The sequence below is a fragment of the Lineus longissimus genome, chromosome 2, assembly GCF_910592395.1.
Source record: "Lineus longissimus chromosome 2, tnLinLong1.2, whole genome shotgun sequence".
Taxonomy (NCBI): Eukaryota; Metazoa; Nemertea; class Pilidiophora; order Heteronemertea; family Lineidae; genus Lineus; species Lineus longissimus.
Window position 1 is genome coordinate 12,552,936 of NC_088309.1, and position 26,386 is coordinate 12,579,321.

Genomic DNA, 26,386 nt, shown 5'->3' on the forward strand with positions numbered 1-26,386 from the left:
GTTTCACTATCCAATAAACCATGGGAAAAACTTTCGATGGACATTGTAAGTCCGAATGATAGTGCACCACACTCAGGCAGGTTTGCTATCACTGTGCATGATTACTTCAGTAAATGGCCCGAAGCTGCACTTGTACCACGAGTTACCACTGACGTTGTCATTTCATTCCTTCAAGGAATATTTTTCACGTGAAGGATACCCTCAAGAGATTGTTACCGATCATGGACCTCAGTTTGTGTCACATGTTTTTGAAGACTTCTGTGTGAGGAGAAATATCCGTCATACTACTTCAGCTATCTACCACCCACAAGCTAATGGTGCAGTTGAACGTTTCAATCAGACTTTAGGAAATACTATTCAGCTTGCTACCAAAGAGAGAAAATCTCTTACCCTTGCTGTTCGTGAATCATTATGTGTATACCGTGCTACACCTCATGCGACGATGGGAGTTTCACCGTCTGAACTCCTTCATGGTCGGCGTATGGTAACAGGATTGGACATTCCAGGTCTACATGTTGTCAAACCCTTGAAACCGATTGATTCTGTTCGCAATCGTGTCCAACATAAGCAAGCGAAATCTAAGGCTTATGCTGACAAGCATCGTACAGCTAAGTTGTCCGATTTAGAAGTTGGAGACTATGTCCATTTCAAAATTCCAAGACACGTCCGTAAAGGATTTTCTAAGTATTCTGACCCAGTGCGTATCACTGCCGTCAAAGGTCCAGCGACTTTTCAAACAGAGGATGGAAAGGTGTGGAATAAGGAACTGTTGTCTCGCTACCGTGCTCCAGTGTTGCCACCAAAGGACAATAGAGAGATATCAGTGGATGATGTTGACTTTGATCATGGTGATAACCCAGATGTTCCTGAACTTGTTGCGCCCTATGAACCTCCGCCTGCCAGGCCTGTGCGAAATCGTGTTAGACCAGCCTGGTATAGAGATTACATTGTCGCTCATTAGTTAGTGTTCTAAAATAGTGTGTGTTGATTATAGTTACCTTACTCTTAGTAATTGTGACATTGACAATTGAAGTACCAGTGACATTTCATAAGTGAGATTGTTGAGATTGTGTGTTTTAGATAAGACTTTTGGACTTTTGCATACTGTTTAATTTCACTTATAATAATTTGCAATATTCAGACAGTACAGCACTTCTTATTAACAGAAGGGGGAATATGTCGTGTCTTGAAGTATTACTGACGTCTGCTACAGCAGATGCTGCCACCTAGTTATGAATGATGTAACTGGACTCTCCGGAGTCTGGAGACGGGATGATGAGTAATTAAGAACGTTGTTATAATTTACAAGACTTGCCTCTTTCATTGATGATTGCTACTGTTACGATACCACACACACTTTTTAGGTTTCCGCTTCTGGCCCCCTGGTGGCCAAGTCAAGAATCAGATCGGACCGAAATTCATTGTCAGGGGTCACCTGATCTGGGGGTCCCGTGTACAAAGTTTCAAGTTCATAGCTTTAGCGATTAAGAAACATGCCACTATTTTTGAAACAGGATACAGACGACGCAACGGACGACGACAGATGACTGACGACGGACACTGCGCTGTTGTATAGACTCCCCTGCGGTGAGCCAAAAATAAAACAAGCAAGATGGACACTGGCGTTGTTGCCGTCAACGTCAGCTACCCCAGGAGAGCCCCAGGTACCACAAGACAACATCACCAGCTCCAGTACATTATCCCACACTGCAATACCGAACACTACAAACAGAGCTACCTACCGAAAACCACTAGGGAATGGAACAGCCTGCCCCCAGTAATCGCAGCGATACCATCCCTAGAAACGTTTTAACCCTTTAACACCTGAAGGCGCCCGATGACGCCCGCCGCCGATCTCACTGGAGGCGCCCGATGACCCCCGAACACCCATATTCAAATTTCGCGCTCTTAGCGACCGATCGCCTTTAGAGCTGCCTATTATTATTCGATTGCAGCACAAAGCTTTCAAATGCCGGGATGAACAATGATGGTTGCTGAAGAAGTTTTTGACATATTTGACGATTAAGTCTTTGTTTCTCTTCAAGCCAGTAAATGCAGGTTGGACATTTGAATTGCTGAAATGGATCGTTTGTTTGATTCCGATTTGGATGTACCCTATCTAATAGGAAATTTCATCTTCTTTCAAATAAACGGGATTTGTAATACATATTTGGAAGTTCACCTATGTCATTTTGTGCAAAACTGGACCCACCGCAAAGAATATGATTTCCAGGTAAAATTACGTTGGGGCATAGGGGAATAAGCACTTGCGCTGGCAGTGGCTCTAGGTGTTATAGGGTTAAGGCTGCTCTCGGGAGGATGGCCGCCTAGAGTCGGACGAATGCTTTTTTATCCTGCACGACTACATTTTAATTGTTTTTTTACTGACCCAAGTTTTTAGCGCACATGGCACTCAATAGCCTACGTCACTCCCCCTTGGCATTGATGTGATTCAGGGGACACTCAGGGAAACACGAATTGGATTGGATATCAAATTCATTCAATCTCTTAAATAATGACAAAGAATTCTTTGAAATCATTGTGAAAAGGCCAGGAGCTCTCTTCATAATAGTAACCGGCTGCCATTTGCATATTACCATTCCCTCCCACCCCATTTATACTCCAGGTGCCCCTTTAAGCCTGCACTTAATTCGAAACTCTTAAGGCCTTTAACTGGTTGGAGATGTTAAAAGGCCAAGTGTGACACACTATTTTTGTTCTTTCCCAGTAGAGTTCAAAAGTTAAGTGCAGGCATAATGACAACTGCTCCTTAACATCCTCTGGAAGACTCTGGGATGACCAAGCACTCTGAGCAAGTATATGTCCATGAAAACCGCTAAGAAACCTTTCTTCATTTAGTTTGCTGCATTTAGACATTTTTCCCCAAATGACTACATTTTTGGTCTAATCACGTCACGATGCATTGCGTGACACCAAGCACAGCAAAAATCAGCTGATCAAAGTGCGCTCTTGTTACAGGCCTGGACCCGGGTTTTGTCACTAATGCCGGCGTTAAGTTATCCTGGCGTTAATTCTAAAGGCTTAACTCAAGGAGATAACGCTGAGTTAAGTTAACGCCAGCGTTAGTGACAAAATTTGTTTTGAACAACCTTGGTTATCATCGGTGGGTCAAGATGAAACAGCCCTGCATTTAAAACCTTCCGTATCAAAACGAATTGGGCACAGCCTGTATGATATTCAATTGTTCCTCAACAGTTCTGAATTCTAGGTGTCTCTTTCCACACGATCAGCAGCTACTCGTCCCCGTGATGGTGGACGTTCTGTCCTAGATGGCGCTCGGTCTGCTCGCGATGATGGACGGCTGCGTAAACTTTGCATAGTGTCGGTGCCACTGCTACCACTGCTGCTAGTGGCACCAAGAGTTCCTTTACTAGCTAACATATCAAATGAAGGAGTCGGCGCTTTTTTCCGTCGGTGTCCTCGCATTGATTTCAACATTTGCATGATGGCAGTTGGTGCAATGTTCATCTTCAGCAGATCTAACAGAATTCTGAAATTGGAATTCGATTAATTATTTCAAAGAACTGGATACCACCTGCTGCCACTAACATGACAATTTAAAGCTGATGGGTCAAACATACATTCCCGAGTAAGGCCAGAGCTGAGCTCTCGGGAATGTTTGTGATGTGCACTGCAATTGGATCCTCTACTGAATAAACCCATTACCACTAATGCACAAATCAAAAGCAAGGCATTCTCTGCAGACAACGTGGGGTGCACTTCGAGTGAGAATGTCCATAGATCAGTACATAGAATATTCGGACGAAAAATTCTGAATATGATTCAACCACTGGCCTCCGCACTAAGGCTTTCTTTTTAGCCATGGTAATGAAAAGATGAAATGAGCAAACTATTTGTTTGTTTAAAACTAATGAACGCTAACATACCACTCTAATTTCTTTGGTTCGTCAACAAGTTGGGCTCGAAATACAAGTACCGGTAGCTTACATTCCAACAAATTAAATGCATTTTTTAGAAATCTAAGAATGTATTTTGAGACCTACCTGACAATGATCGAAAAAACTAGTGTGATATGTTGGCATTGATTAGTTTTAAAGATACAAATAGTTTGGTCAATTTATCTTTACATTACCCTGTTTTAAATAAAAGCGAACTGCTACAGTCCGGAGGCCAGTTTTTGAATCGAGTTCAGACTTTTTCATCTGAATGTGGTCTGGCTGATCTCTGGACGCTATCACTCGAAGTACACCCTATGGTGTCTGCAGAAAATGCCTCGCTTTCGATTCGTGCACTGGGGGTAATGAGTATACTCAGTAGAACATCCAAATGCACACCACGAACATTCCCGAGCACTCTGTTTCGGCCTTACTGGGGAATGTATATTTGACCCATCAGCTTTAAAATACTAATGCCTAAATGTACCCACACCAAAGTTGACTTCGATAAGTCACTGACTTCTACCGATATCGCGTTCACCAGTGGCCGGACAGAAGCATGGATGGATTGAAGGAGGGCATTTCAATGCCCCATGAGGGACAAAAAAAAATTTCTTCTTGTGAAGTCATTGCCACTGACCATAATATCAGTGACGCAAACTCACGGCGACATAGAAAACACTTCTGCTGATTTCCTGTCACTCTATTGTAGAGAGGTGAAGAGGAGTTGATGTGGCATCAGTGATGTAAATACCAACAAAGACCTTGCGACTTCTGATTGGTGAATGGGCAACACTTCAAGAAACAACATGTCGGAGTCACAAACGGACTTTCTGTTTTGCCAAAAAAATAAGAGAGCCTCGGATGAGAAACTTACTTGAAGACATTCGCATCTATTGTTACACCAGCCAAACTTGCTAATTCATAAAGTTCAGCTTCTTCAACAGTCAACACATTTCTGCTCAGGAGTGTGAACTTCATAGTTTGGCTTTTGGCTATTTGAGGAATTGGTGTCGACATTCTCTCTGTGTAGATTTGGAAAGGCCCTACCTGAAAATACAGAATACAACGTTATTCCCATTTCCTTCGCACTTACTTTTAACTCGCTCGTAAGAACTACCAGACTTGACTGTTACAAGATTTGGTTTTTAGTATTAAATCTGATTTTTCAAAAATAGCACTGACTATGAACACCTACAGTACTGAACTCACAGTCACAGAAATTCACCAGGCACCTAGAAATGAAGTATCACAAAAATAGCATCGCAAAGCGAGCATAACCCCTCAGCCCACACCGGTGAAGGAGACATGATAGGTAAGTTGGATTAGTCATTTAGTGGACTTAGCGCCTCATTCATGAGATATAGCTGAAAGTGAAAGTACTTAGTTTGCAAGAAAACAGGACCTTTTTGACTGTTGAGCAAAAGTGCCCAAGGACACAATGGTGGTATGAATTTCATTTTTTAGCTAGCAGAATTCATGAGATATCCAAAGTAGTTTTTCACATGAAGCGCCCGCCCGCCCGCACCCCCCCAGGTCTAGTTCGAGAATCATCAAAAGTGCCAAAAGGTACAATGGCTGCATAAGACCACCCGAAGATGAAAAGCCAAGCCTCAATAGTTATGGAAATATGCTCCGGAAACCAAGTACAGTTAATTTATGCTATTTGACCCCTGTGACCTTGAAGAGTAGGTCAAATCAAAAACCCGGGTATTATCATTATGTGATGTATTGTCCAGGTAGTACCACAGGTTGTCCAGGTTGATCATGATGATGTCCAGGCAGAACATTTATTTTGTGAAATTACACCATATCAGGAAACGTATTCATGGCTTTGCAACTGGGTTAAAAGCATTTTAGAAGACATATCTGGTCCAATGTTTATAAATAAATGCTCATTTCCTGGAACCAGGAAATGGCGACTGGTAGTTTGGTCCTAGTCTCGCTCATGACAAAACCATACATGCACATGGCCCACTATTGAAATGGATTATCTTGTTCTGGGCAAGATTTACATCTAGTTCTACAAACCAGGAAGTATTCTGTCATTCTGTAGAAATTTAGAATTGTTTCTTGTCAACACATGGAAACCAGTAAATATGCGCAACATTGGTGTTTTTAAAGTGAATACTGTAGGTTTTGTGCAGTCAAGTTTATTTAATACGCATTTCATTTTTTACATTTGGCAGCTTGATTGATTTGGGTGCCTGCTTTGAATTTGGGCGTCTACAACGTTTAACGTCGTAAATATGATGTAATTGCATTGTTTCGCCATTTACGATTTAATGTTTATTCCCAATTCCCATTAAAAAGTAATGATACAATGCAGACTCTTTTCATGGCGTGGCGATACAATATCGCACGCGCTATGTATGTTCGTTGACATTAGTTCTGCTGGCATTCCGAGTACTGAGCATTTGGTTAGTGTTTGGGCCCTTGAGGGACCCTGGTTTGTGGTTGTGATTCGTTTGGTGACTTCGGCCCTTTGGGGTTGATTTGTTTTCTAAAACCAAAGTGGTACATCTTGTATTCAAAAGGGCCTCTATTCTGCGACATCCGATATAGGCCTATAAGGATACAGTGTAAACTGTAGTGTAACTTGTCCGGAAATAGATCGCATCGACGTACGGAATTGCGGTCGTTTCGCTACATGCCAGTTCGCTACATAGTTCGCTACATAGTTCGGTCGTTTCGCTACATGTTCGGTCGTTTCGCTACATACATTGACATAGGCCTATGGTTATTTCATGTTATGAATTAAATCTTTTTTTACCTTTTTAATGGGTCATTGCAGTATCAAAAGTCTTTGATACACTTTGTAACAGAGCTCGTAACAGAGGCGGCTCCCAGTATGCTCAGTTGGATTGGTTTTGGGTCAGTCCATGGACAATGGCAATTAGGAGTCAGAGGTGCGATGACACTAAGTGGTGATGATATCGTCAGTTTAATTGTACTGTTCTATTTATTTCCTAATTGCATCACCACACTGTCGCCATTTCTATCACCACTATAACCATGCTCTTGTCATGGTCCCTATACTGATCCATATTCCGACGACGCTCTCTGCTTTGCACTGCCAATATTATTTCACATGTTATGATATTAGACATAGGCTACGAAAGAATTTGGTCCTACAATGGATGACCAATAAAAAGGTAAAAAAAGATTTAATTCATAATATGAAATAACCATAGGCTTATGTAGCGAAACGACCGAACATGTAGCGAAACGACCGAACTATGTAGCGAACTGGCATGTAGCGCACTGGCATGTAGCGAAATGGTCGTGTAGCGAAACGACCGGGTACCTACGTACGACATCAGACATAGGCTGCGACTTCTTTCTTTTCGCATTTTGTTTGGGACAGACATCTACATCTATCTTGTACTGGTTTGGGCTAAGCATTGTAACCAGGGTCCCGGTGTGTGGCGGGTTCGGTTCCTCATCGAACTTAAACTTGTAAACTTGAAACTTGTAATCATATAAACTTGAAACTTGCAATTTGTAAACTTGAAACTTGGAACATATCATTATGTACAGTGATTTAAAAGTCTAGTAGACTGCCTGCCTGGGGTAGCTCTGATCGTGTTAAGCTACCCAGGCGCGGCCGGTTATTTGTAATGCCAATATGTCCTCTCAATGGTACAATGACTGGGGTGGGGAGTGACTGAATAGATGATAGAGGGTGATACTAAATCACGACCAATCATGTCCAATCATGACCAATCATGACCAACAGTTCAAAAACAGGGTATATGTGGTTTAAAACCATTGAATAATGTTTCTAAAGATAATCGATGAGTTTCAGTCATTTAGGGAGTCAAGTTTTTGAGTTATTTTGAATGCAAGACATGCCAATCGATTGCCGAATCGGGGCTACCGTCGCCATATTTGTTTTGGCTTGCAAGTAGCTGGGTCCAAGGAAAATGTGGAATCCGGGCATGAATGGAGGATGGCATACCGAAAACCAAGCGGCTTAAGGTTAGGGCGTGCCTCCAATGAGTGCACGTGGCTGGATCAAGGGTCTTGGGTAGTGAATTGGGAAAATGGTGCCGGTATAGGAGTTGAGTAGTTTAGTTCGTTTATCTTGACTTTTTTCAGGCGGACTTCAGCGGTAGGTATATGTACTTGCTCCATATTTCGCCTAACACAATATAAATAGATAAATATATATTACAGGCTTCGACAGTACCTTTAACCCCTTTAACCCGCTATGTAGAAAACAAAAACGCATTCCCGGATTAATGATGATCCAGAATGTGAGTGAGACGATATCACATTGATTAAAGGGCACCGCCGATTACTGAGCATGGCGATCCAGAGGCACGCCCTAACCTAAAGCCGCTTGGTTTTCGGTATGCCATCCTCCATTCAAGCCCGGATTCCACATTTTCCTTGGACCCAGCTACTTGCAAGCCAAAACAAATATGGCGACGGTAGCCCCGATTCGGCAATCGAATGGCATGTCTTGCATTCAAAATAACTCAAAAACTTGACCCCCTAAATGACTGAAACTCATAGATTATCTTTAGAAACATTATTCAATGGTTTTAAACCACAAATACCCTGTTCTTGAACTGTTGGTCATGATTGGACATGATTGGTCATGATTGGTCGTGATTTAGTATTACCGGATGATAGATGTCCTGTCTACAGAAGAATTACTGTTGTTTCGCTACATTGCCAGTTCGCTACAAGTCGTTTCGCTACATGTGGCGGTCGTTTCGCTACATGGTAGGTCGTTTCGCTACATGGGTGGAGTCGTTTCGCTACATGATGGGTATGGTCGTTTCGCTACATGGAGGACGTTTCGCTACATGGGTGGAGTCGTTTCGCTACATGGGTGGAGACGAGCAAGCCAACGCGAAGGCCTTGCAAAGGCCTCCAAATCTGCGTTGGAGTGCGTTTGAATGACCCCTGTCAATCAATAATAAGTACGTATACACGGATAGACGATTGAGCGAGCCAACGCGAAGGCCTTGCAAAGGCCTCCAAATCTGCGTTGAAGTGCGGAGGGGCCGGGCGTTTTTCGTAGGGGCGGGCGGGGACGATCACCAACTCTTTTTTTTATGTGGCCTAACCCAGGCCAGGACGACAAGAACCCCTTGCGCGCCATCAAACCGTATAAGTTTTTTTACCGGCAAACTGTGCTATAATAAATTTGTAGTTTCCACCGGGAATTATAGTAGGGTAAAATAGAGTAAAAATAATGACTACATCCATGTAGCGAAACGACTCCACCCATGTAGGGAAACGACCATACCCATCATGTAGCGAAACGACTCCACCCATGTAGCGAAACGACCTACCATGTTGCGAAACGACCGCCACATGTAGCGAAACGACTTGTAGCGAACTGGCAATGTAGCGAAACAGCCTGATACCCTACAGAAGAACACGACTTTAAAGAAATTGTGATAGCGTAGGCCCTAAACCTTTGAAGCCAAAGTTTTTCACTACAAACAGCATCAATGGATATTTAAACATACTTTTATCAATAAAAGGATAGCAGAATCGTCTTGCAGTAGTAGAAAGTACCCTTTTACAAACGTTTTAAGTGACTGATTTCACATTTTCCGCCATTTTCGAAAGAAATCTATTCAGGTCAAGGTCAAGGTCGTTTATAAACAGTTTAAAATTACTCCGCACTAAAAAACAATTTAACCATAGAAGACCATTATTACAATATGTTTGCCGATTTTATTTAAAAAAAGGATTCAGTAAAGCTTTTCTGAAATTCAACATACATATTATTTACTCAAATTGAAAATATATATCATAGTATATTGGCACTATATATTGGCTGGAAGTGCGAGGACAGCAGCCATCTTGCAGTCTGAAACTTCCGTCGGCTTGATTCGGATGACGCCTTTCGTGCAAGATTTCTCAGAAAATGTCTGAGACTAAGCATAACCAGCCCGACCAGTATAGGGGCTGGCTTTATAAGTGGACGAACTATATCAAAGGGTACCAAAAGAGATGGTTTGTTCTCCAGAATGGCCTCCTTTCGTACTACCGGTGAGGACCTTCATGCCTGGTTTCCTTGTTTGTTGGCATTTCCGTCTCGTCTCGACTCCATTCATTACAGTCTCGGTTTTATGATCATAATCATCATGATTGTGATGATTGGGCATTATTTGATTATGCAAAGCTGTTTGACAGTCCTGTGCAGTGACACTTCGCACTGCAAAGGCATAATCTTGCACACATTACCTACATCTCTCCATCGGCATCGATGACTCGTCTGCTCCAATTCCAAATAACGTGTGACAGGCCGGCCCCATGGCCGTGCTGTGTGACGTCGTTTCTGCACGAGTCTTTATTCGGACCACATGCACGTGGAAATAAGGGCTCAATAGCCCCCCCCTCCCCAATCGACTGACAACCCCCCCCCCCCCCCCAACGTCTGACAACACATGTCAAATAATGGAAGATACTGCAGTGTACATTAGGCATGTTAGGCGATCTCGGTCACCACCTTTTCAGACAACAAGTCGTCGCATATTTTGTTTGCAGACTGTTTTGGATAGTGAGAATACTATATTTTTCATCATGGCACACAGCAGTAACTGAGTAGTGAGTAATCTTTGCTAGGGTTACCTACCTGTTTCCCGAAAATTGGATAAGTTTCAGAAATTGTAAAATATGCCGTTCATCTGACCACAGGCCCCTAAAGCCTAGTTACATGTAGCGGGATTATCGGGCTAAACCATGGGATAAGCCAGGATTGCATGAAAAGGAGGGATGAGAAGGAATCCCCTTCTCAATCTCATCCCTACTTTCTTCCTCCTGGCTTATTTATAAGGCTGAAGTCTGTAGTATTCCTTGCTTTATGCAATTAATTAGGGATGTTCACTGTCTTATGTTAGTGTATGTAAAGAACTGTTAGCAAGTCTAAATTGCCTCCAGGAGAAATGACATAAAATGCAATGAAATAATCTCGATGTCTTCTTGTTGCAGGCGCAATACTCAGATTTTTTCTCGACCTTATTGAAAGCCCATACATAGCTCATTAGCCGAGTCACCGCAAGATTACATGTATCAATAATCAAACTTGTTTATGACTTGATTAAAGAAGTAATTGTTTACAGTTTTTGTCTTGACCACATCAGGTCTTGACTTGAGACTATTCCAGGTACCGGTACGTAATTGCTGACCGAGAAACCTACCCATGTATTTCGTCCTCATAACTGCAACCACCCCAGTAATGGACCCTTTTACATCAGGTGGAGGAAGCCACTGCGGGTCCATACAAACCTAAATATAGGCACAATGAACAAAAGAACATGTGGTGTGCGACCATGCGATCTTTTGTTTGTTGTGTCCAGCAGTGGCTTCCTCCGCTTAGTGTAAGGGCCTCCATGCGACTGTCTGGTCTGATCTCTGTTCCATGGCTGACCATCTTCATAGCTTGGTGCCACTGTACATGTAGATCAAGTTAGGTTGAAATTTCATCTGAAGAGAGATCAATCATCAATGCCAAGCTTCCTGGAAAGAGTGAGGTACCGTGACATGAACATGTATGATGAGAAAGATAGGAACTTTGGCATGGAAAATTATAAATAGGGAACCAGAACAATTCAAGGTAGACCATTTTGGATGGTTTCCATCCCCTCAGCGACTTTTTTTGCTGCGCAAATATAAAACGTCGATATTAATGAAAAATTATGTGTGATTTATTGCAATATTTCTTCTTTCAGAAACATGGCTGAGATGGCCCATACCTGCCGCGGGACAATCAACCTTGCCAATGCCATTATTCACACAGAAGACTCAACTAATTTTGTAATTTCCAACGGAGGGACCCAGAGCTTCCATTTAAAGGCCAGTTCCGAGGTGGACAGACAGAAATGGGTGACAGCACTGGAATTAGCAAAGGCCAAGGCTATCAATTTGATGGAATCAGGTTTGTACGGCAAGAAAATAATGTACATGTACAGCAGTAAAGTATCCTCATCATATAGTGTTGGGCAGCCTTGTTTGAAGTGTATTTTAGTTACTATCCAGGTGAAGACCTCATTCCAGTTTATGACTGAATGAGTGGTTGGCACGCCACGTGATTTGTGAAATTGCTTGGAAAATTTGACTGTGTTTTAGTTTCATTACAAATCCCTTGTTCTTGGTGATATGTTGCTCGATTTTGACATTTTTTAATACTTTGAAAGACATTTTGTTCAACTGTTTTCTGTTTGAAGTCATGAAGAATTAGTGGTAAGTTTTCTCGCAAAATGAGCTGGAAAATATATGATGTACATGGTTGGTACATGTACTTGTATGTGATAATGGGATGCACCGGATTGATTTGTATGGATTTCAAATTTAGGATAGGATCATAAAGCAACATGGATCATCTCCACTGACAGATCCGAGGACACCTTCCTGAGATATCTGTTGGGCTCAGCATGGTCAAGAAAGCTTGTTTAGATTGCCATTTGCTACATTTACTTCACATTTATTTCATATCTGTTTCTTTGCATTGTAAGCATGGGGTCAACTTTTGGGAAAAAAAATCGCAAAATTCATGTTCCTTTTTAAAAACAATTTTTTTCATAAATAGATATTTGATAGAATTCAGGTGTTCTACAATTCTACTGTGCGTGTTTTGTATCAAGCTAGCTTTAAAAGTACCTCTAGGTTTGCGGTGAAAAAAGGATCCACCATTTGTTGGTTACGTTTACTCATGGTGTACACTACATACGGTAGATCAATTTGGGTGAGGTGCATAAAAAATAGAGGCACACAATATATAAATGGCATAGATGTCTTTATTAAGGGCAATATTACCCAGCTGTCGGCTGCCCAGTCACCTCCTATTCTACATACCCGGTAAGTAGTTTCCATCAACACATTATGCAAAAAAAGGAAAAATTCAAAATCTGACTGAATTATCACGGTTTTTCGATGTTGACCTGATTTGACCTGAGTTTGCTCTCCACACATCATTTTTTTCCACATGAAACGATCCACTAGTAAGGTGTTTCCTGGAGCTTGGATCTGCCCCTTGACCTCATGGTGCTGATATAGATTTTTCTGACGTCATGCTGATGGCGCTCGATTACCCCTTGACTGCGACGATGTCACAAACAGAAACAGCCGTTGGTCCCCTACCTATCGGACTTGTCACAGTATGTCCTGGGAGAGTGGTTGCTCTTCCCCTTTTTGGGCTGGCCTTGGTATACCATCTAAATGGGGAGAGCGGTTGCTCCTCTGCATAGTGGACTGTCCTTGGTATGACATCTAAGCTGGGAGAGCGGGTGGACTGGCCTTGGTATGTCCTCCAAACAGGGAGAGTGGTTGCGCCTCCGCATGGTGGACTGGCCTTGGTATGTCCTCCAAACAGGGAGAGTGGTTGCGTCCCCACATGGTGGACTGGCCTTGGTATGTCCTCCAAACAGGGAGAGCGGTTGCGCCTCCACATGGTGGACTGGCCTTGGTATGTCCTCCAAACGGGGAGAGCGGTTGCGATTCCGCATGGTGGACTGGCCTTGGTATGTCCTCCAAACGGGGAGAGCGGTTGCGCCTCCGCATAGTGGACTGGCCTTGGTATGTCCTCCAAACAGGGAGAGTGGTTGCGCCTCCGCATAGTGGACTGGCCTTGGTATGTCCTCCAAACAGGGAGAGTGGTTGCGCCGCCGCATGGTGGACTGGCCTTGGTATGTCCTCCAAACGGGGAGAGCGGTTGCGCCTCCGCATAGTGGACTGGCCTTGGTATGTCCTCCAAACAGGGAGAGCGGTTGCGCCTCCGCATGGTGGACTGGCCTTGGTATGTCCTCCAAACAGGGAGAGCGGTTGCGCCTCCGCATGGTGGACTGGCCTTGGTATGTCCTCCAAACAGGGAGAGCGGTTGCGCCTCCGCATGGTGGACTGGCCTTGGTATGTCCTCCAAACGGGGAGAGCGGTTGCGATTCCGCATAGTGGACTGGCCTTGGTATGTCCTCCAAACAGGGAGAGCGGTTGCGCCTCCGCATGGTGGACTGGCCTTGGTATGTCCTCCAAACAGGGAGAGTGGTTGCGCCTCCGCATGGTGGACTGGCCTTGGTATGTCCTCCAAACGGGGAGAGCGGTTGCGATTCCGCATGGTGGACTGGCCTTGGTATGTCCTCCAAACAGGGAGAGCGGTTGCCCCTCCGCATGGTGGACTGGCCTTGGTATGTCCTCCAAACAGGGAGAGCGGTTGCGCCTCCGCATGGTGGACTGGCCTTGGTATGTCCTCCAATCGGGGAGAGCGGTTGCGCCTCCGCATGGTGGACTGGCCTTGGTATGTCCTCCAAACGGGGAGAGCGGTTGCGCCTCCGCATAGTGGACTGGCCTTGGTATGTCCTCCAAACAGGGGGAGTGGTTGCGCCTCCGCATGGTGGACTGGCCTTGGTATGTCCTCCAAACGGGGAAAGCAGTTGCTAACTCTACTTCTGGGCTGGTTTTTGCATGTCTTGGAGCTGCAATTTCAGTATTGTGTTCCAACAATCACTTGACTGCATAAAGTGCCCCAATATTTCTGGCAGATGAGTTGCCTTGAAAACAACACAATAATGCCAATGAGCTAGTTAAACTGCACAAACTGTGTAGTAAATGATGGCAACACATCTTCGATTATGAAGGAAGCATCTGCCTGTTTTACCTGGCAGGAATCTGACATACACAGGTAAACTATCGGCAACTAGGCCCTCGTTCACTGAGCCTAGGCTACAGTATAGGCCATGGGTGTTTTTGATCTTCTCTCTTCCAGGTATGTTTAGTTTCCCTTCTGCATTTAGTGCACATGCTCCTTGAAACAGCTGTGCATGCTCTGGCCTCTGTATGTAAAAGTCTGATGTATTTCCCATTCTATCTATAATCTTGTCCAAAGGCTTTGGAATTACATGTATTCCTTTCAGTGACTGAAACTTTCACAAGTCATGGAGTTGAGTCTCCTTCAGTAAACTCCCATCTATCTACATGCACATATTTTTGTGACAACTTCCAGTTTTCTTGGTTAAAGTGAGGGCAAGGAAATTTTAAGTTATTGCTGCTGGGCCTGGCCTGGCCTCTTTTTGATGGCTTTCATAAGTCGTGTGGGAATTCAGACAGTGTCAGCAAGTCACAGTCCACTCTGCTCTGGTTAAAAAAGTGCTGGCAGACGACAGGAAAAAAATTGAAAGCCCAGGCAGATTCCTCTGATGCCGAAATTGGGTTTGATCTGATTCTTAACTTGGCCACCAGGCGCCAAAACTGAAAAGGTAAAATGTCTTGCTTATAAGTGACTTGTTTTCAATAATGTTTTTGTGGTAGGTACTCCAAGCAAGGATACATCACATGTTGTATGAGTTTTTGATTTCACCTACTTTTCAAGGTTAAAGAGGTCAAATGGCTAAAATTGGCCGTTTGACTTAAGTGTAACAATGGCACGTTTCTTAACCGCTAAAGCTAACAACTTGAAACTTGGTACACAAGACCCTCTAGGTCAGATAACCTGACACCGAATTTGGGTCCAATATGATTCTTAACTTGGCCACCAGGGGCCAAAACTGAAAAGGTAAAAAGTGAAAGTGCAATATGTAGTTTCTTAGTGACTTGTTTTCAATACTCCAAGCAAGGATACATGTAATACCGATTTTGATTTGACATATATACTATACATGTAGCTATACATGTTTCATAACCAGCATGAATTCCTAACCACCAAATTATGCGGTGAGCACAATGGCCCCTGGCCTTTTCATTCAGGAGTGAATCAGGATAGAAACAGCTACAACACTATGCCAGTACTTTGCTAAAAGGATTGGTTCAAACTTTGTGACAGTTAAAACTGTTTGTATCTCTTTGTGAATGATGATACTCTGTTAGTGGAGGAAGTCTTCAGCGATTGAACGAGAATGCCTTCAACAACATGTGAAATGATGTGTTCAGTAGCATCAGGTGACCAGGAAGCTCGTAATAAATGTTAGTAATTTGAGGAACTATGTTATTGTGATGTTGTTACTGTTAGCTCAGGGCATGAGGGTGCACATGCACTGTATGATCGACTTGAAGAGACATTGATCACAGAGAAATCTATCTGAAAAATTTGCATTCTCACTGCAATGTAATTCCGAAAAAAAATAAGGTGAACGAAAAACAGCACAGCAGGTCCGTGAATGCTCACTCTAAGTGATGCAAATTCTATGGTTGTGTCCTATTTTTACATTGCAGAAGCTTGCAATAGAACAAGCAATACTGGAAGCCAAGCAGCAGGTATTTTTCTCAGCTGGGAGTGACTATTTTCCTCATGCCAAATTCTTGGTTGATAATTTGTATTGCAAAAGCTAACGATTTACTCTAAATGTGGTAAAAGAGTTATAATAGCAAACAATGCAGTGGTGACTGTGCCAATAAAACAATTTCAAGATATTCCTTGTGGTTGCTTTCATGGGTAACGAATGTACAATATACATTCTTACTGGCTAATCATTTTAAACATACTGCTCTGCTCTTCTTCATCATTCCCTGATGTGTCTCACAATTGTCTGGTCTTAGGTTCAAAGTCCACAGAGAATATACAATGGATTGGTTGGTCGTTGGTCGGGTCATTCAGTTCAATAGTCATTTCATATCTAGCTGTTCATACGTTTTGTTACATTTCCAACATAGTCAGCTGGAACTCAAATGACAAATGTATGCTTATTGATCATGCAGTGCAAATGTATGCTGATTATCTCTACATGGCCTCGAGAGAACCTCATAATTACGTTATCATCATCGCATGAATCTAATGTCAAAATAAGCTAATCTCGTGAACTCTTTATTATACCACAAGTGGCTGCATAGAAATCAATATCAAATGGTGGAACAGCATGATGACACACAATATTAGCTCATATCATTTTTTCCGTAGTCAGCATATGGTAGTGCATGATTACTGATGGTAATTATCAATTGGCAATACATTTGCATAAGATATTCATGACGTTTTAGTCACGTGACAGTCGGACATCGACACTTATTTCTACTTATTTGAGCTTATTTCAAAGTCAATTATCTTTGACCCTGCATTGTTTTTAGCATGAATGATACCATAGAGTCAGAGAGAGAAATATTCAGAACAATTATGTAGTATTTCCAACACTCGGACATGTGCCAGATTGAATCTAACTGCCCTAGTTAGAAAGCCTGAATCCATTACCAAACCGCATGTTTGTCCGACATTGCCTGTAATTCAGCGATGGGGAAATAGAGGGCAGCAGCTGCAGTGACGTCATCTTCGCGGAATGCTATTCAGATTCCATGAGAGCAAAATTGCCTCATTGCCAGGCGTGTTGCAGGTGCCAGCTAGAAAAATCAGTCATTGCTGTGCCCTGCAACATATTTCAACTGGTTTGATTTTTGCAGTCCGACACCAAGACATGCAGTCTCTTGATTGTTGGGAGTGTGCAGAGGACGTTTGTTTAGGCAGACCCAGTGATGAGTGCTGCAATACTTATCACATGTCTCTTGCAGTCTGCTACACTAGTTCCTTTTTGGTGGGGTACTTTTTAAGTATCTGTGTATCTGGGTATGCCGATACAAGTATAATATTACCAGATGTAAACGGAGCCAATTTCACATTTTCATGAGGTTCTGAATCTGAACAGTGCTCTTTCTCTCTATCCGTAAACTAAATATTTGCTTCGTTTACTTTTAAAGTAATTTTCATCCATCTCAACAACTGGTAATGGTTGTGTGGATGCCGTCATCCTGGCCATGCCGATCTATTGGTCTGGGCAACAACCCTTAAGGCGCTGTCTTCATTGCTGATCTGATCCAGTGAAAATTTGTTACCCTTCTTTCTCGTACACTATAATAAATTATGAATGTAGGTAAAAAAGGTACAGGTAAAAAAGGTACAGGTAAAAAAGGTACGGTAAAAAAGGTACAGGAAAAAAAGGTACAAGTAAAAAAGGTATCGGTAAAAAAGGTACAAGTAAAAAAGGTATCGGTAAAAAAGGTACAGGAAAAAAAGGTACAGGTAAAAAAGGTATAAGAAAAATGGGGACTAGGTAAAAAAGGTACAGGTATGGTGTCTTTGCTGTCAAATGTTATAAATTGCACGTCTTGTTTATTGTAAATGAAGTCAAATTTTGGGGTTATTATGATTATTATGTAGATGTTGTGTGGTGGAGGTAACTTATACTGAGATAGGCAAAGTTTAGATATGTTTTCAATCAGTCAGTCAAATGGAAACCATGTTATGTGTTGGTTATTTGTTTTTTGTGTATCCAAACTAATTACTTCCTTGCTAGAGTAAAGTTGATTAACTTCTAATTGCCAAAGCATAATTATGGCTACTGTAATTAATCCAATTAACAATCAATCAGAAAATCCCTTGTCCAAGGTGGATTGTTCCAGGTCTGGTATTAATTAGGAAGGTCTTCCCAAGCTGATACCACCTGGAATATTTATTTTACTGATACCAACGGTTTTAATACATTCAGGGTTTCTTTCGCACTTTTGTAACTATGAAACTAAGGGCTTCTAACTGTAAATGAGTAATCAAAGAGGACATTGGCCATCAGTACCCATTCAGTCAATGTGAGAATCAACGAATTTCATACAATAACTTTTTAAAAAGTGTCTGTACCTTTTTTACCTAGTCCCCAATTTTTCTTGTACCTTTTTTACCGATACCTTTTTTTCCTGTACCTTTTTTACCGATACCTTTTTTTCCTGTACCTTTTTTACCGATACCTTTTTTACTTGTACCTTTTTTTCCTGTACCTTTTTTACCGTACCTTTTTTACCTGTACCTTTTTTACCTGTACCTTTTTTACTGGATACCATAAATTATGCAGTGCATTTGTGTGAGAATTGCCCAAGGCCTGGAATTGCCCAAGCAATAAACAATATTAAATGTAACACCTGGTCTTTCAGTGCTTGTCTCACATGACACTCGCGAGTGCTGGCATGTAAAAATTTGTGGTACCCACTCCCAGTTAGGATTATATATACCTTTGATTTTCGATTCGACAGAGTTTTCGGTGTGACAGGGTTTAACCCCTTGCCTCCCTGGAGGGGACGATATATCATTCCTATACTAATGCATTAGTATAGAACTCACGGTACACATTAGACACTATTGTGCGGTGTATTTGTGTCCCTGGTGATCTGACGAAGACAATATTTAGTTTCATTTATAGTTTGCAGATGGCGCTGTAGTTTGATTGGCACTTGTGCAGTGTCACATTACACGAACTGATTAGCATAAATTAATATTATGTTGTATTATTCGATCAATCAGTAATAGACAATAGCCAAAGGTTATCAATCGAGTTACGTTGATCATTTACAGGTTGTAACTGCATCAGTTACAGTTCAATATACTTGTTCAAATCAGAATAATCAATCAATTAGAGCAAAATCAATCAAAAATATTGATTATTATTGATTATTGATTACCTCTTACCCAATCGATACCCAGAAACAACGTCAATTGATAGCGGAGGTAATCAGCTTTACAAAAATGTATGGTTTTATTAATCAAGGATGCATGCTGAAGGAGCTGCAATATTTTTAAGTATTTTTACGTTATTTTGCATAAAAGTGGTAGAAAATCTCAGTACGTAGCTTTACTTTGGCCTCGGGAGCCAAAGGGTTAAATGAAGTATTAAAGTTAGCTGTAAAGGCTGTAAACCACAATAACCATTGTGGTCAAATTTGGCCGGTACACATGTACCCTCCCCTGGTCAGATGATCTCAGGAGACCAGAGTTTGATTCAATCTACCACTTCACCGACCCTGAACAAATGTGAAAACGTATTATCTAATATCTCCCTTGATTCGTTTTCGCTAGATAATTCATGGTACATGTAGGATACATTCTTATATCATACAGGTTCTTCATTTGACCTACTTTTCAAGGTCACCATGGCGTAGGTTGTAGCTATGACATGTTTCTTAACTGAAATTACTATTGAATCTGATTGCAAATTTGGTAGGCGTGTACCCCATTGCAGGAGATTTCTGGGACCAAAGTTCAGTTCGCTCTGATTCATCACTTGGCCACCAGGGGGCCGAATCAAAAAGAATATACCAAATATTGATATGGTGAGCTGGCCCCTTGCCTTTTCATCTTATCAACAAATATTTCATTCATTAAATTTCTAGTATGCAGTTGGTTCAACTCCTCTTCAACAATTACATAATGTACAATGTACACTAATGACCAGCCACCCCTGCCCCCAGTGTCTGTCCCCTTCTGCCCAGAACAATGCAGTTAACCTCTCTAATATAAAGGATACCTATGGGACTGACAAGTGCTGTCCTTGATGGAGGTGTCCTTAGCTGATTAATTACTTAACTCTGCCTCCTTCATGCCCAGAGAGGCTTTTGTTTTATCATTAGTTTTCACCCTCTACGGTGTCCAGAGATCAAATTGAAAAGAAACTACTCATTTCTGACCAAAGTGGCTGTCTCTAATAGAGAGGTATCCTGCTATAAACAGAAGTGTCTCCTTAGGGAGGTTCCACTGTAGCAGATGTCTACAAAATTCTGTAGGCATTTATCTGGTTGTTCTGGTCCAAGACTACATAGCACTTACAGAAGTACAGTTTACAGTATCACGGAATTCAAGACAACTCATTCGTTTTTGTTATTTCCAGTCCTTGGAGTTGAGGATTATGGGAGCTGGCTGGTTTTGGGAAATGGTGCATGTTCATGTAGGTATAACTTACCACTCCCCCCTCTTCAGGAATGGTCTTTTTTGCTTTCATTTTTGCCCGACATTCTCGGGACCAAGTAATGCCGCTTTGTTTGCTTATGAATGAAGTAAAATGTTGGTGTTAGTTATGTGGCAAAATTTACCAGTTCTAGTGTATGAGTGTCTGCACTTGCTTTTTGATAGAAGAGCGTTATAGTACCTAGTGACCACACTTGCTTCTGTAAATTTTGTCACAGCGATATATTTTCTTTGCCAACTCACTACTGCATGGTGTTTTGATTTTTGTATCATCTTACATCATGCTGGCTGTGGAAATTCAGTCTGTTGGTGATACTCATTGTTGAGATTTGCCAATGTAAAGTTAAGTACAATCTAAAGTGTTTGGTTTGATATCTGACAGAATTGAATCTTAAACCTCGCACATCCCAGAATGTCCGGCACTTATTGACTGCATGTTGTTAGTGCCCTGGTATGCATGGAGAGAATCGCATCCTGCACACTGCACTCTTGGATTGTAGACATCTGTTGGGCTAGCAATGAATGACGTTTCCGGTTGTCCAACCAGCCCTAAAAAAGATTCCTGTTGTTTAAAAATTCCCCCTTGGTTCCATTTTTCCACCTCGGCTGTACAGTGACTCCAGATACCCTAAGGAAATGTACCAACTTTCCTCCACTATATTATACAGGGTTGTCAACAAAAAACGCAACCGGATACTTCCACTCCCAGGGGGTTACAACCATTGATTCGAAGAAAGATGATAACAAGATCGCCCGATTCTGTTCAGTAGTTTTTGTTGTACATGTACATGTAGAGCCTATTTTGTGAAGCAAAGTCAAGGTTCATTTGCGCATAGAAATAATCGAACTGTGCTGGTATATTGAATTTAGTAAGTAGGCGTATTAAATGTTAGGTAATAATACTGATATGAGATGGTTGTAACCTAAAACAGAACCGATTTTGGTATCATTCTTCTTCTAGAAAGATTCCCCATCCACTGGTATTGTTTTAACCCCCTGGTAGTTGAAGTTTTTTCTGGATCAACCAGTAACATTTTTTGTGTGCAATGATATATTATGGGGCTTAAAATCAACAACAAGCTGCAATGCCCGATAACTACAAAGTTCAAGTGCTGTAAAGAACCTGATACTGACACCTTACGCCAGCAATCATATTCTGTGCATCTTTTTCAGCATCAGAAATAACAGAGGTGTTGACCAAGGATGAAGCAACTCCTGCATGTTCTGTTCAAAGCTTTGGAGTTCTGATATTTCCTTGCCATATTTACTGCTGTCCTTCATACCGCAATCCTAACAGCTTGTACAATAGAACATCCTAGAACTTGAACTGCAGAGGTTTGGGTGAGACAACCCAAACTGCTTGGGTTGGTGCAAAATTTGGAAGCATTTCAAACCGCATTATTTGATATTTAATTTGAGATGTTTTAGAATAGAAATTGATACCTCACTAATGGTTATGATTGTCTCACCCAAACCGCTTGGGTGGAGCTAAAATATTGGCCAACATTGGTCTTAAGCACCACGGTTTGGGTGAGACAACCAATACCTCCATTTCAGTGTCAGTTCCTTAAACCCATGTTGGTTGTGGTCCAACAGATGTGCTGATTACGAGGTCGGTTAATCTTTATGAATTGTTGGTTTTACCCACTGGGGGATCCAAAGGGTACACGGCAGAGGGTTGAGAAAGTGCAAAAGAATTATCCCTTTGCCATAAGAACTATAGCTGCCCTTACACCACGAAATATTGGTGGACCAATTGCACGTACACCACCACATTGCCGCGACAAATTGGTTCGGCAATGCATTGCCGATACAAATTGCCGGGCGAATTTGTCCCACCAAGCTTGATGGTCCAAATTCGCCCGGCTTGTTAAAAGCTCGGCTTTGTCGTGGTGTACGCGCAAATGGATCGGCAATTAGCTAGTTAGATGGTTCGGCTCCAGGCGGCGTTTTCGAAATGGCGCTTTCTGCTTATTGTTGGCGCGCCATCTGTAGCCGGATTTTATAACTAGCTGCAGCGCTGGTGTACGCGCTTGGTGGATTTTCGATGGTGCGGCATTGGTTCGCGAACCAAGATTGGTGGTCCATTTTCAGGTGGTGTACGTGCGGCTATTGAGTTTGGACTACTTATCAAGGTCACAGGGGTAAAACCCGAATAAAAATAGATAACAAATCTGACTGCGATAATTAGGAATATTCATCCATTCACACCTGTCTGTTTTTGTTCCAGGTGAGCACAATGTCTCTGGGCCATTTCATTTTGAGGAATTGTCCTTTAAAAAAAACACTGGCCATCTATTTTTCAAAGCATGTTTTTCATTGACTCGATGGATCTGCTCTGACCAGTTGTTTCAAAGGTATAATCTTGGTTACACAATTTTGAGGGGAAAAAATGAATTGCATTCATGAACTGACATGTGTCATATGGTTTGATTAGTACCTGACATAATCATTTGGTTATAACATACATGTATATGAGGGCTGGGTGCTCAATAGATCCTGAGATCCACTTGTGTGGTGAATACCTGCCTTTCATTTGAGTTGAAAACCTGGGTAAGTGAGCTTACCATACTAGTATATAAACTTTCATAGCAACCCTATTCCTAAACCTTTGGTTGTAAGTTGGGTATGTCTCTGAACACTGGTGGGAAGGATTTTTGAATTCATCTTTCTTGAAATGGAGGAGTCTCCCAATCAGATTCAAAACCACAGTGAGTCCACCTCTCTACTATCATCAATCATTGGGCTATAGCATGCAGTTATGGTTACAGAAAATGGTAGTTTTTGATAGCACTACAATCCAAAGATTGTCCCTTAAGCACCCAGCTTTTTGCGATTTGGGAAGCAGGATATGCCTGCCTAATTGTTCTATTTGTCTGGTAAATTGTATGAGACACAACTTTTATACAGTGATAAAGGTTGTGATGACTTGTCAGTGATAAATGTTGTTGTGAACTACTTATGCTCTATAAAATATCCTCGGCTTCAGTTGGAGTGTCAGGAAATTTGGTGTCACCATTGACTGCAGTCTGAGCGATAGTATTCTCTACTCAAAAATATACATGAGATACATGCCATGCGAAGTGCTGGATTCCACTGTACAAGCGGGTCAGAAGCAGCACCTGCTATACTAAGAGGAAGTACATTCCAATGGCCCAATTCTTTGTTGTATAGGGTGGACAAGTGTACATATTGATGCCCACGGGGTATAGCCCATTGTAAAATAACCGATTTGCATTGAATTACCCTTTTGTAACAAATGAATGTGACCATGGACCTTACTCCAGGAGATAAAGCATCTTCGTTTGTACAGTGTGGATTTTACCATAACCCGGGAAAGGAGGGTCTTGGTTGAGTTACTTAAACCCTCTGCACACTTTAAGAGGTTAATGTCTTTTCCTTTTGAAACTAATGAAAGTATAATTCAGGTGATACCAAGGTATTTTAGAATGTCTGATTAATTAGACTGCTTGGGTAGACCAAAAGTGTAGACCAATACTTGAGGTGCTAGCCATGGGTTTTGGACATAATTTGAGGTACCTGGGCGGTCTTGATTTGACATCTTGACCCTCAATGTATTGACATTGCTCAGCTTCCAGGCGATCCGCGTCAAGACCTTGTCCTTGTATAGCATGCGTCTATATGCAATCTATCTCCACCTGAAATTGATTGGCTATTACTCGGCAAGTGTAGCATTTTTTTGTCTCATTTAAAAACTACTACAAGGTATATACTTAGCGTTGAAACTTATGCATTGTCCAGAGTAGATTAAAAGGGCAAACCATTGAATTTTGTTTTAAATCCAGTTCATAGAAGCAGTGCAGTGGTCATGGAAAGTGAGGTTTAGTGTCATCGAAAAAGGGCTTCACCATATGCTGCTTTATATACAGTATACAGATAATGTACACTGCATACGGCAGAATTAGATCAAAATTGGGTGAGGTGCACTGTAAATTGAGGCACACGATAAACAGAAAAATGACACATATTTCTACGGTGGTATCGGTGGAGGCTATGGAGGCAATACTGCTGGAAGTTCAGTATGTGATTAGATAACCAAGGTCCTACATGTAAGGCATGATATCAATAGCATTCCGCGAAGATGACGTCACTGCAGCTGCTGCCCTCTATTTCCCCATCGCTGAATTACAGGCAATGTCGGACAAACATGCGGTTTCGTAATGGATTCAGGCTTTCTAACCAGGGCAGTTAGATTCAATCTGGCACATGTCCGAGTGTTGGAAATACTACATAATTGTTCTGAATATTTCTCTCTCTGACACTATGGTATCATTCATGCTAAAAACAATGCAGGGTCAAAGATAATTAACTTTGAAATAAGCTCAAATGCGTAGAAATAAGTGTCGATGTCCGACTGTCACGTGACTAAAACGTCATCAATATCTTATGAAAATGACCTTGTGAGCTATAAATAGTAACTTCGCGGAATGCTATTCACTTCTAAAAAGGACTGAAGACAATGTGCCTTAAAATTAAAACTAATCGGTCCTTAGTTGCGACACCAAGGACCACTGCAATCAGAATGAGGCTTTTAAAAATCTCAAAAAAAATTTCCAGTCCAATAATTGGTGTTCTGTGATCTTTCAGAATTCTATTCACGTAAGCAGGAAAGGTTAGTCTTGACTTGCAACATAAGATATCAACATGAATGCCTCATCAAATTTATCGTATGTAAGCTCTCAGGTCTCAAAATTTTGACTTTTATCTCAAACTATTACCTGCTGTGATTCCAGTTGCTCTTTGGTGTGACACAATCTTCATAGAAAGAACGCTGCAGCGCTTTACTTGCAGAAGTGCCGCTCTGGTAATTGAACATGATGTTTCTTGGCCTGACAATGATGACATGATTAGTGTTCACCATACATGTATTTCAGTGCATAAACTGTACGGACCAAATATAAGTACAGTACAACCTCTCTATTGCGGACACCCATGGGAATGGGCCCAGGTGTCTGCAATAGAGAGGTTATGCCAAATCGTCCGATAGGTGGATTTGAAGTTCCCGCCTTGCAGGTCTTGGTTTTCTCTTTGTCGACATCTAGCGTAGAAACTTTAAACCTGTTAGCTGATTGGTATTTGCTTGTGATGTTGCGTTGAATGACGTGAGCTACTTTGGAACTCAGAAAGTGAATAATCTCTCTCGTAAAAGGTGCCCCTTTTATTGCAAAATCTCCTTGACATGTCATAATGTGTGAAAAAACACCATTATTTCTGTCCATCAGCCACCTTTGATTAATGATTAATTTTTTTCAAATTTCTCTACTAATGCATATTCGCCGCAACACTGACAAAACCGCGTGGATTTATGAGTGTCCGTTGACACAATAGGCCTATGTGATTAGTTGAAAAGATGAGTAAACAAATGCCGCAGCTTAATAAGGATACAAAAACACAATGCCATGGGGTAATTACGTTGATTAATTACACAAATATCACACCTGTCGGGCTTACTTGACTCTCCAAGCGCACGTGGGAAACCATTGTTTTTGCCTATTGTCTGTAATTGGGAGGGAATTGGACCAAAAATTGGCAATCGCCCTGTCCGCAATTCGGAGTAGAGAGGTGTCCGCCGTACAGAGGTTTTTGTTATTGGAAATGACTTAGAAAAATCGGGACTGGCCGGACGTGTCCGTAATGTAGAGGTGTCCGCCTGGCAGAGGTGTCCGCTAAGGGAGGTTCTACTGTAGATCGGGGGAAGGAATACCGGCAGGAGTAGGGGGGTAAAATTTGCCATCTTCAGGCGACTGACATAGTAAGGGCACTGGGACATGTTGGATTCAGC

The 26,386-nt window shown here is 41.9% G+C and overlaps 1 protein-coding gene and 1 long non-coding RNA gene across 3 annotated transcripts in view; one reads left to right on the top strand and one right to left on the bottom strand.

The window, feature by feature from the left end:
- Nucleotides 1-3,371: 3,371 nt before the first annotated feature.
- On the bottom strand, nucleotides 3,372-9,515 carry LOC135482643 (uncharacterized). Its single transcript, XR_010446241.1, has 3 exons — nucleotides 9,407-9,515; nucleotides 4,795-4,967; nucleotides 3,372-3,511 (listed from the first exon to the last, which is right to left on the bottom strand). It is a non-coding gene; the product is annotated as an uncharacterized LOC135482643 (long non-coding RNA).
- A 229-nt stretch (nucleotides 9,516-9,744) lies between these two features.
- LOC135482644 (oxysterol-binding protein 1-like) overlaps nucleotides 9,745-26,386 on the top strand; it is a 46,641-nt gene continuing 29,999 nt past the window's right edge. Inside the window, exons 1-3 of one of the 2 annotated variants that reach the window (XM_064762885.1) lie at nucleotides 9,745-9,935; nucleotides 11,618-11,823; nucleotides 20,507-20,563. In XM_064762885.1, coding sequence (XP_064618955.1) covers nucleotides 9,811-9,935; nucleotides 11,618-11,823; nucleotides 20,507-20,563 — 388 coding nt within the window. In that variant the 5' untranslated portion in view covers nucleotides 9,745-9,810. The remainder of the gene's footprint in view (nucleotides 9,936-11,617; nucleotides 11,824-20,506; nucleotides 20,564-26,386) is intronic. The other variant, XM_064762886.1, reaches the window with a different exon arrangement.